Source organism: Sinocyclocheilus grahami, unplaced genomic scaffold (genome assembly GCF_001515645.1).
Source record: "Sinocyclocheilus grahami isolate Dianchi unplaced genomic scaffold, SAMN03320097.WGS_v1.1 scaffold510.1, whole genome shotgun sequence".
Lineage (NCBI taxonomy): Eukaryota > Metazoa > Chordata > Actinopteri > Cypriniformes > Cyprinidae > Sinocyclocheilus > Sinocyclocheilus grahami.
The window spans coordinates 516,090-528,212 of NW_015505689.1; the positions used below are offsets into that span (position 1 = coordinate 516,090).

The 12,123-nt window shown below is 35.9% G+C and overlaps 2 protein-coding genes across 5 annotated transcripts in view; both read right to left on the bottom strand.

Annotated features, from left to right (window-relative positions):
• Positions 1-5,106, bottom strand: part of LOC107554690 (mediator of RNA polymerase II transcription subunit 12) — a 53,559-nt gene extending 48,453 nt beyond the window's left edge. Inside the window, exons 1-6 of the mRNA XM_016237274.1 lie at positions 4,901-5,106; positions 3,935-4,039; positions 2,420-2,611; positions 2,095-2,254; positions 1,769-1,944; positions 957-1,067 (exon numbers count right to left, since the gene is read on the bottom strand). Coding sequence (XP_016092760.1) covers positions 957-1,067; positions 1,769-1,944; positions 2,095-2,254; positions 2,420-2,611; positions 3,935-4,039; positions 4,901-5,002 — 846 coding nt within the window. The 5' untranslated portion in view covers positions 5,003-5,106. The remainder of the gene's footprint in view (positions 1-956; positions 1,068-1,768; positions 1,945-2,094; positions 2,255-2,419; positions 2,612-3,934; positions 4,040-4,900) is intronic.
• A 1,558-nt stretch (positions 5,107-6,664) lies between these two features.
• LOC107554714 (multidrug resistance-associated protein 5-like) overlaps positions 6,665-12,123 on the bottom strand; it is a 54,382-nt gene continuing 48,923 nt past the window's right edge. For all 4 annotated transcript variants that reach the window (XM_016237306.1, XM_016237305.1, XM_016237304.1 and 1 more), the window contains 3 exons: positions 12,000-12,113; positions 10,218-10,382; positions 6,665-7,768 (listed from right to left, as the gene is read on the bottom strand). In XM_016237306.1, coding sequence (XP_016092792.1) covers positions 7,670-7,768; positions 10,218-10,382; positions 12,000-12,113 — 378 coding nt within the window. In that variant the 3' untranslated portion in view covers positions 6,665-7,669. The remainder of the gene's footprint in view (positions 7,769-10,217; positions 10,383-11,999; positions 12,114-12,123) is intronic.

Consider the following 12,123-nt stretch of genomic DNA (forward strand, 5'->3'; position numbering starts at 1 on the left):
ATGTCTGAGGGGAACTTACTGTCTTTAGAAAAGTTTAGATGGTATTTTTTCTTTTCCTCTTGCCTCTGTATAATGCGTATTAAAGTTCATAAGTGCAGCGCTGCTTTGTTTACAGCGGAAACCAAGGAAAGGGTTTAAGCGCCACCTGCTGGCAGAGAGAGCATCTGCGTCTCATTCAGCTCATCTGCTGCTTCTGTTTCATGCAGATATTTATGCATAGTTTCACAAAACTGAAGTCAAATTGAGAAATTATACAATCTAATTTAGATTAAAAACTGCTCATGTTGCGTGTATGCAGCATCTTTGTTTGGATCAAGATTAAAATGCAGTGGTTGCCTCTAATTTTAAAAGGAAAGAGCACAGACAAAGCCTTAGTTTGTTTATATGAAGAGATTTATTTTATTTGTGTTACTTATGTATTTTATTTGGGGCTTGTTTTAAAATTTCAATTTAGTTTTGTTATTTAAATTGTCATTTAGTAGACGCTATTATCCAAAGCGACTTACAAAAGGACAACAGAAGCAATCAAAACCAATAAAAGAGCAGTAATATGAAAGTGCTATATTAGTATATTATTATAGTTATATTTCAATTTCACAAAGAAATGTGCAGCATTTTGTCCAAGCAATAATAAAACTACACATTTAATTTATAATTGGTCTTAAATTTCATTTTGTAAAAAAAATAATAAAAAAATAATAATCGTGAATCGAATCGTGAGTTGAGTGAATCGTTACATCCCTATAAAAAACTAAAAGATTTGACTGAAAACAGAAAAAAAAGAAAAGAAAATCACAATAGAATTAATAAACTAGCATTACCAATGATATTATCAGTCCAATAAACAATTTAGCAATGTGTAAATTTAACTGAAATATGTAATCAATTAAAACACAAAGGGCCAGGGAGTGTGCAGACCTGCTGGGGTCATGCAGCGTCACGCTGCGTTTACTGACCTGTAACAGGAGCGGCAGCAGGAATCGCAGAAGCTCGTCCTCTCCAGGTCTGATCTTCTCAAAACACTCCAGCACCCAGGTGAGGAACTCGTGTCTGTCTAACATGCCATCCTGTTACACATGTACACATACACACAATTAATAACCCCACCAACATACACAAAAACACTCCCCTTTTGATAAATTACCTAAAACATTGTGACAGTGGGCAGTATGACATATCTTTAATGTGGCATGACAACTGATCGTATCAATTTTTCGGAGACAGGCGAAAATATATTAAAAACATCTTATCATAAAAATATCCTTTTCTCTGGCTCACTTAAGTCCTTTTATATGACTTGGGATCCCTATATTAAAGGTCTACCTTTTGCACCTGTAACTGGCATGGCAACATGTAATATTTGTCATCTGTTAGAAGGATTTTTTACTTATATAGTAGTTCATTATATCCATTTTATTCCACTTGTTATTATTTATTTATTTATTGCTTTTCTGCCCATCTGAGACAATATGAACGCGGGGGGATTGTGGAAGGGATTAATAATAATATCTTAGTGTTTACCTTGATATCGTTATTTCAATGTGTACTGTCACAAAAACCACCAATAAAAAGATTTGAAGTAAAAATATCTTCATTTGTGTTTCAAAGATTGGGTTTGGAATGACGAGGGTGTATAAATGATGACGCTTTCTAATCTTTGCGGGACATAATTCCAAGTTTCTTTGTTGCACTCAGTGCAAACTAACAGCCCTCTCTATTACATGAAGACAGCAGCACCGCATCTGTAAATAAAACTGGGCTCACCTACCTGGAACATGAACATGGCCAGCTTCTCGTTGTACTCCCATTGCTTCATGGCGGTTTCCACCTCAGCAGGAGGAGCGGGCAGAGGAGACCCACAGCCCTGGCTGGGAGACTGTCTGTAAAACTCTGCCACCTTCTGCAGCTGCTCCCACAGGTATTTAGTAATTATCTGAGTCCATTCTGCAGAAGCCAGATAAAGCCAGTGAGGCATTGCAGCACAAAGCACAACTACACAGCACAACAATCTTCATTCACAGATTAAACGAGGACAGCGCTGCATGTTCGATTATTATACGAGCATATAGAGCGATGCACAATAACTACACTAACCTATGCAGGGGTCAATGACGTGCCTCTTCTTCACCTTGGTTTCGGTTATGGCGGCGTGATACGCACACGTCATTTTAATCATCCAAGCAGATCGCATCACCGGCACACAGTACTTGGCAAGGTAGCCAAACACTTCCTCTTTCTTGCTGAAGATGGGAACCTAGTGCACACACACACAGCAATTAGTCAAGCTTAAAAACCATTTGACCTTGTAATGTGAAATGTAGTAATGCTTAGAAGTTTTTGTGTGCTGTTAACCACATGTTCTGGATCTGCACAGGCGCTCTGTTCAGAGTTTATACACCGCAGCGTGGCAAAAGCGAACCTTTTTAGCGAGCTGAGTTAAGGGTTTGGTCCCGGCCAAGTCTGTGAACCAGTTATTAATGGAGCTCTGCGACCGCGCCGTGACGAGCCAGAAGTTGTCCTTCTGATTGACCTGTGGCTTCCTCTTGCCGGTGTCTGGAAATGTGTTGCAGCGTAACTTCTCCGCAATGATGCTGCTGAAGTTTGAGCTGATCTGAAAAGCAGAAGGTAACAGGAATGCCAAGTGATAAAGAATGAGGTTGGTGGGTTGGTTGGGGTTTTAACAGCACGCCAGCTTCCTTGGTTATTTTCATAGCGAGTAACAAGTTGAAATAGCATAAAAGGGCAATTTGTCAGGTTTTTTTATACTTCAGATTAAGATTTATTTAGATTAGAGTTTTAGATTAAAAATGGATTCGGGTTTGACTTCGCCTTCAAGATCTTCATTTGATATTAAGCACTTGTGTTTTACTTAGTTTCTTTTATATACATATGTGACCCTGGAGCACAAAACCAGTCATAAGTCGCTGGGGTATATTTATAGCTTAGCCAACAATACATTGTATGGGTCACAATTATCGATTTTTCTTTTATGCCAAAAATCATTAGGATATTAAGTAAAGATCATGTTCCTTGAAGATATTTTGTAAATGTCCTACTGTAAATATATCAAAGCTTAATTTTTGATTAGTAATATGCATTGCTAAGAACTTCATTTGGACGACTTTAAAGATGAAATTCACAATATTTAGATGTTTTTGATTTTCAAATAGTTGTATCTCGACCAAATATTGTTCTACCCTAACAAACCATACATCAATGGAAAGCTTATTTATTCAGCTTCAGATGATGTATACATCTCAATTTCATACAATTGACCCTTATGACTGGTTTTGTGGACCAGGGTCACATTTATCCATCCATTCATTATCATATAATCACTTTAATGTTCCATTTAATCATTTATAATAATAATTTAAACCATCTGTATACTTGTTTAATTAACTAGCCATTTAAATTATTTTATTTGTATATTATTTTCCATTGTTGTTTAGTCTTACGATTGTGGTTTTAAGGGATATTTGTCTTCACGAGTAAGAGATATGTTTTTTTAACGTCACAGGACGATGTTGTGAAGCAGTAATTTTCCATTGCTATTGCTTGTGGTATAACAACGCTTGTTGGATTTGTGCGGGCCAGATGAAGTCTGAGCACTGAAACATGCACAAATAAGATTATTTAATAAACTCTGCACATTTTTTTTTTTTACCGTCATTTCATGATCTCCTGCTTTTGCTCTTCTCTGGCTTTACTCGGTAGACTTCTCAGCTGACTGAAGATTAATACAGTTTTGGGTAGCAGAGTTATGAAACACTTTTCAATATCTGTGATGAATATCGTATTTGTTCGTTCCTTGGGACACCACAATGACCCGATATACCCGACAAAGTTCTGTGCTTCCGACAATTTGTAAAAGAGTGAGTATTTGACTGATAACATGCATGTATGCAGATAACCTCTGCACTGATAATCTTACCTTTGAAGGGTTGAAATTGACATTTTTAGCGCTGCCATGCTCATCGCCTGAAACAGCTGGCTGGTTGTTAAATCCTTGCTTGACGTTCAATGCCGTCAAATCATCCTAACCATGAGAGAGTGATAGTTTCAGTTATTAAAGGACTCATGCATGCATATCCCATTCTCATTTCATTGTGCTGGAGGGTTACTCAAACGCCAGAGACTTAATCACTCATTCATCAATGAGTGCTTCAATCAAAATGCATCAAGACAAACACTGAATTCAGAAAGAAAAATCTGCACGAGCAATTATAAGATGCATGATGCACTCTATAAAATGAAACAGATATTCAAATATACTTTCATATGTATTTTCTGTTGCTGACAACTGAGACTGTGTCTAGCTAAACCGCACCTAAAAGCATTTTTATGCATCATAGGCACGTACATAATTTCTCCTTTTTCTGTGCATGAATAGATCATTAATGTACAAAATGTTTTAGGAGCCCATAGGTTTTAAAAAGCATGCATGAGAAACACATCAATTTAAAAGGAGTTGTCAACAAACATACTAGAGGCTATTGGGATTGTTTATATCTTTAGTGTTTATTTGCAAGCAATATAGATTTATTTATTTTTTAAAATGCATATTATTTTTCATGTGTGGCCCTTTTAAATTGCACTGTAACGATGAAAGGGCTTTAAATAAAAAGCACGGTTAAATACAGATTCTTAAACCTGGGTTTCACAAATAAAATAACCCTTTCCACTCTCTAACCATCTGCAATAACAACCACAGATGAAGACCGAGATCATTTGAGGCATAACTGTTGTTTTTTCTGTCCTGCTAACCGAGCCGCTGGCTTCATTGTTTATTGGACGTTAGCTGACGGCGGGGCCTGATCTCAACAGCCCTGAAAACACACTTTAATTCGCTATTTAAATATTAAATGTCGCTACAGAGGAAGAGAGAAAGTCGACTAACCTCCTTTTGCTTCGGGTCCTGCGGATAAACGTCCGGAGGACCGAGTCTGGGCCGTTTGAGAGGCCTGTGTTCGTAGCTCAGAATGCCGAAGGCAGCCATCATCCCCGCGGCATGTCAGCCGGTGTGTGGCCGATCCTGAGCGCTGCTTCTGCGGCTAGAGCTCCGCTGCTTCACCGCTGCTTCCGCTCCGACGAGAATGATGGGTAAATACGAGACAACATAAAAGTCCCTCCAACAAAACAAGTTTTTTTATTGCAATTTTTAGAACGACGAATGTGCGAGGGCAATAATATAAATTACATGAAAATATATATAGTAAAAAAAAAACAAAGACAATTAAAAAAATTATAAAATAGGAAAAGCAATAAGAAATTCACATGTCCATAAGCAGTGTTGGGGAAAGTTACTTTTAAAAGTAATGCATTACAATATTGCGTTACTCCATATAAAAAGTAACTAATTGCGTTACTTAGTTACTTTTTATGGAAAGTAATGCGTTACGTTACTTTTTAAGCTGAACAGGGTTTGCTTGTTTGTTTTTAAAATTTATTCAAATAATATATTTAAGGTTTCAAAATAATTTTTCGCTTTGTAATTTCTTGTTTATTTTAATTTCTATTTTAAAATGAGTAAAATGAGTTTTTTTCACTGCCCGTTTACATTTGTGGATGAAGAAGTTTCCATATATAATGAGTAAATTCACTATATACCATATTTTGAAGTCAACAGTATGCTCCTAGTGTTAAAAACATAATTTTCTTTGAATTGCAATTCAATCATTTTGTTTAACAAAAAAAGCCAAATCACACCAAAATCACTTTGTCAAATCAAAATAAATGGACAATACTCTGTTTCCTCTTTACAGAAAACACACTTCAAGTCAATGTCTTTACGAAACTTTGCAATGACCTGTTTTACAGGATAAACACGATGAACAATTTTAAATGATGCCTAATTTTATTTGTGATACAAAAACGTCTGGAGATCTTGAAGGTCTCTTTCCAGTTGGCATCTCGAAATTGTGATCTCCAAAAACCGATGGCTAAAGGAACACTGGAAATTTGGCATTTTTACTTGTTATATCAGGAGGTCCCACAGCGTCGTTCTGGTTCATTTGCTTTGTGGTGTTTTTGATGAATGATTATATTAGCAAGTGAAAAATGCTTTTTAAGTTTACTGTTCAGGATGATAAAAGTCCTAAGTGAGTGCCATGGATAATGAGTAATGTTTCATACATAATGTTTATATAACGTTTGTCTTTATATAATGTATGCCATGTCAAAAAAAAGTCCAGACAGGTAAAATAACGCATAATTATAAACCACATTGAAATTGACTGACAAAAGCTATTAAAACACACACACACGTTGGGTTTCCAAGTTATATTGTAACTTTCCATAAACAATTTATACTGTACAAACTGTATATTTTACCCCTTAACCCTCACAGAAAACATTTGTATTTTTACATTTTCAATAAATAAAATAATATTAGATTTATAAACTGTTTCCCCAAAAAGTGTCACCACAAGGTCAATTTTTTTTAAACTAGGGTTTACCTGTACCACACACACACAAAACCCTTAAATGTATAAATATAATCTTTATTCAATAAAGCATTTTTTATAACGATCATAAAACAAGTGTTCACAAAACTATAATCTCTGGATCATAACGAACAAGGCAACTCTTAAAGATTAGCATATCTAAGTTTGTGAACCGATTTCTCTTCATCTTGATATTTCCAAGATAACAGATGCTGCACGGTATGGCATATATATTTATAAAAAAAAAATAAATAAATAATAAAAAAAAATATATAGACCCAAATTCTTGCATAATTCAGGTACCTAAATGTGCAATTTTCATCCTGAAAAATAAAAACAACCAAGTCATCCATTCCTGAAGAGATCACACAGTGTAGTCTTGATGTGAAGTAGTACAGGCACTCCTCGAGAATGAATGAGATATTTAGCATTAATATTTCCCAGCCTCCACGTGTGCATGAAACTACCTTGATTTCTGAAGTCCCTTTAGATTTCATGAATCTTCTGAGAATATAATCAACCCAGCATAATGAAAAACACCACAGCAGATGTGATACAAGATTACACAGAAATATGCACTTAGAATACAAATAAGAACAGCACGGTCTCGTTGAATTATTGCAAGAACTCACATTGTGCATTTTTGTCACTAAAACACTATTTGCACAATGCTTTTGACAGCTATGTAACAGCAGAGGCACAAAACGTACACGGTATGAGTAACAACGAAAGCACAAGGAAATGCTACAAAATCATTCTAATAAAAATAAAAGGTTTTGTGCAGAATGATTGATACGATTGATCTTTGGTTGGATTCATATATGCCTGAAAATGCCAGATAAAAAGAAGGCAAATCAACAGGTTACCTTACGGTCGATACATATCTTGCATACTTTTATAAAGCAAAAAAAAAAAGCTGAACGACAGGAAAACAAATACATTATCAGTGTGCAAAATTTACTTCGACCAAACACAGGCAGAAGGGAGTCGTCTTGTTGGGGACTTGTTCAGACTGAGTCCAGATGCTTCTGCGGCAGGCCAGTAACACAAATAAAGTGCCATCAACATCTTCTTCAGGACATCATACACTATATAGTCTCTCTGTGTGCTAACTATAACAATATCGTCGTCTTAAAGTACAACAAACAAACTGACAATCTCAGTTTGAGCAGCTTCAAGGATTTCAGTCTGGTGGCTCCGTGTCTTCAGTGCCTGCTGACTTCTTACGGGTGGCTAAGTGTTTCTTCTGCTGCCACTATCATGGCACGAAAACGTGAGTTTTCATCGGCCAGCAGGTTTGAAGGGGTGTCAAACTCCAAAATCTATTTCAAAAACAACAAGACATGACTTCGACTTACTGTATATAATCCATACTGCATATATATATATATATATATATATATAGTAGGGCTGCACGATTATGACAAAAATCATAATTGTCGATTATTCCCTTGAAATTGTAATTGCGATTATTAATTACGATTATCACAATTTACACTGAATGATGTTTATACCACTGTTTGATGCAACTGCATGCCGTATTTTTATATGAAAATAAACAAGCTGAAAACACTAACTGAAAAACCTTTAGTGCTTTTCTATAGTATTAATCCTCAAATGTCAACTATACATCAGATTGGTTTCTTCTTTAAATTATAAAAAAGTAAAAATATGAATGGTATTATAATGTTATACTAAAACTAAAATGAAAATAATGGGAAAAACCCTTAAGACAACATGTAGAAAGAAATAAACGCATCTTAAGGATGCAGAATAACATAAGTGGACTTTGAACGATTAATTGCCGCTTTGAACGATTACGTAATTGTGGCATCCATAATTGTAATCGCGATTAGAAATTCGATGAATTGTGCAGCCCTAATATATGGGCATTATTTTGACACAAAATATCAAACCAAGTCCAATCTCAAAGCATAAAGGGGTCATATGATGCGATTTCAAGTTTTGCTTTCTCTTTGGAGTGTTACAAGCTGATTGTGCATAGATAAGATCCCTGAAGTTGGAAAGACTAAAGTCTCAAAACCAAAGAGATATTCTTTATCAAAGTTAAGACTCTGCCACGCCCCCCTAAAACGGCTCGTTCTAACACGCCCCCACATATCTACCTCACTATGTGGAAATATTTACATAATGCCGCCCAAATGTGCACGCAAAGAAAGAAGGCGTGGTTTCAGTAACCGCAGTTAGTGTTGATGCAGCATGTCAGGGAGACGCTGTGCGTTTCTAGGTGAAAGCAAAAGCACTTTATTTGGTCTTCCGGAAGTAGATGCGTTTAGAAATCTTTAAGATTACTTACAACAGCAATGCATTTTATGGACAATCGTTTCGTGAACCTAGGAGAAGAGGTCATTCTGACTTTGCTATGACAATCTGGCGCTTCTGAATCAGCTACTGTTTTGTGATTAGTTTAAGTATTTGCTATTGACTGTTCAAATGCGGAGTTTTGCTTTATAATACTCACACTTCACTGTTCTGAGTCAGTTATTCTACACATAAAACGAATGCATCAGATAAATGTACTTACACTTTGAAAACATGACACTGTTAAACATTTAATTGCAACTGCATATGTTAATGTTAGTTTGACAGCTCGCTCTCTCTCTCTCTATGTATATGCACTGCAGATGTTAAATGTTTAACAATTATGTTAACACATTTACATCTAATTTGACATTTAACTAATTCATTACGCTCTGTGAGATTTCTACAGACTGCACCTTTGGGTCAGATTATCACTTTAACTATGAACATGAACAAAGCATTATATCTATGCTTATTTTGTACATTATATCTATACTTGTATCATTTAAAAACTAACAAACTTGTGTTTTGTGGATGTTTTCCCCCTAAAATGTGTGCTTGAGCTGTTTCTTATAAATGCCACTTGGTTTAATGTTTTGTTGTCTATGCACTTAAACATAACGGTGAGCGGTATTGACAAAAAACAATCTCAACACTTTTGGGGAAATTTGTCGATATCAGTAACTAGACAATATTTAGCTGTGTGTGTTTTTATGCTGGTAATTTAGGCCTGTTGTGACTCCCAATGTTTTTCATATTCATTTGTGACCCTGGAGCACAAAAGCAGTGTTAAGTCGCTGGGGGATATTTGTAGCAATAGCCAACAATACATTGCATGGGTCAAAATTATAGATTTTTCATTTATGCCAAAAATCATTAGGATATTAAGTAAAGATCATGTTCCATCAAGATATTTTGTAAATGACCTACTGTAAATATATCAACGCTTAATTTTTGATTAGTAATATGCATTGCTAAGAACTTCATTTGGACAACTTTAAAGATGATTTTCTCAATATTTAGATTTTTTTGCACCCTCAGATTCCAGATTTTCAAATAGTTGTATCTCAGCCAAATATTGTCCTATCCTAACAAACCATACATCAATGGAAAGCTTATTTAAATGGTGTATAAATCTCAATTTCGACTGGTTTTGTGGTCCAGGGTCACATATTATATTATGTGTGTTTTTTAGTTCACAGCAGCGACAGAAATAACATGTTCACTAATGTGTGATATTTGCCACCTTAAATAGATTTCTAGGGACATTTTTACATTTTTCACAGGTGTGTTTGTTTGTTTTTCAGAGCGAGTGATACAGTCTACTTGTCAGCTTCCGCACTGTTAAAACAACTATGATATTAGCTGACACATATCGCTCACCCCTGCTCATAAACTCTCACTGTATCATTGTCATTAAAACAGCAGCAGATGAAGGAGGAGACCCACCTGCCCCTGGTCCAGGACCATGATCCTGTCACAGTTCAGCACAGTGTTGAGGCGATGCGCGATCACGAGAGTGCTGCAGCCACTGAACGAGGTGCGAATGGTGTCCTGTATGAGGCGGTCTGTCTCTGTGTCAATCGCAGCTGTTGCCTCGTCTAACAGCAGGATCTGAAACACACGTCACAAGATCACATGCAGCACATGAATCACAATACAAATCTGTTTAACGGCCAGTTGTTGTTGTTGTTTTTTTTAATTAACTTCTAGACCCCATGAAATGGTTTGAAGAGCACAGGTTTTTTTCCTGTGTTGGCTTGTCTAATTGACACTGTGGCAGGACACATCGAATGGCTTGTCTCGTCATTTTTAGAACAGCCAATAGTCACAAAACATGATTTTTGATCAGGTAAATACAAAAACGATTCAGTAAAAAATTGTGTTTATTATTTAAACTGTAACATTGTCTAAATCAGTGGTTCTCAACCAGGGGACCTCAGCAGGATCTTACAATATGACAAAACAAGTATTAAAATAAGCTGAAACGACAAAAAATAAGATATTTCTTAATTCACCCCCTCAACGACCGTTTTGTTTGAAGAACCAGTATTCCCACTGTCCTGGAAAACCCGGAAATATGAGACAGTCTCATTTTAAAAGTGATTTCTACTTTCTTTCTTTCTAAATAAATAACAAAAAAACAATTAAAAAAAAAAATCCTTAGGATTATTAATAATGAATACACATTTTTCTAGTCATGCCATGCTCTAAATTAGAGTACAAACTGTATGTAAAAATATTTTTAAATCACAAATTAAATGTAAGACGTAAATTCATTAGCTAAAAAGAGTGGGATCCTTGAAAAATATTCAGCTCCTAAATCTTTTGGAATCCTGAAATGTAATGATTTTAATTTTAATTAAAATCATTTTAATGACTTATTTTAACTTACAGAGACTAGGAGTGGCCATAGTTGATCAAACGCACCAAGGGTTGGGGGCCTTTTGATATTTTTGTGCAAAATGTGGGGCCTTGGAGACAAAACACTGAGAACCACTGGTCTCAATTTTTCCCTGAAGAGGAATTATACTGTATATCTATGTGTCACTGACATAATTCATGTATTCTATTGTAAACTGTGCTGTACAGAATGTTACATCATGTCCCATTCACAAATCATTGCACATATTGTGCAAAGCGTCCCATGTTTACATTAACAACAAGTTAGGGAAAAAAAAATCACATTTGTGATTTTTCAATAGTCATTCACTGTCTGCCATGTGGTGGCAATGTTTCACCACTTTAACACAGCTGAGATTCCCCAGTGCATCTCAACAGCAGGGGGATAACAATGATGAATGCAAATAACACACTGCATCTAACCATATAATCAAATAGAGTCAAAGCAGCTAAATAAACTGGTTTATCCATTTTAAAGGGGGAGAAGAAAGCTGTAACTTTAGTTGTTTCTCTTACTTGATAGAGGCTAGTCAAATTAGGCAGATGCCAACAATGTACACAGGTCAACATTTGAAGTGGATCGAAAACCTTTCATCAAAGTTGTCCCATAACCAAAATGTACTCTCGTCTTAGGACAACTTTGATGAACTTATTTGATCCACTTCAAATTTTGACTTCTGTAGTTCCTGGCCACAATATAGTTCCTGGTAGTATTAATATGTTTCAAGATTAAATTTTAAGGAGCTGGTTGTTTACTTTTGTAAGAACAGTGGGTTTAAATCCGGCTGAGAAGCAGTGCTGGACAGCGTATCTGAGCTCAACAGTTACCTTGCTGTGTCTGAGAAGAGCTCTGGTCACACACAGCAGCTGTCTCTCTCCCACTGAGAAGTTCTCTCCGTTATCCGTCACCTCTGAATGCAGTGAATTTGGCAGCTGGATTACCTGAAAATAA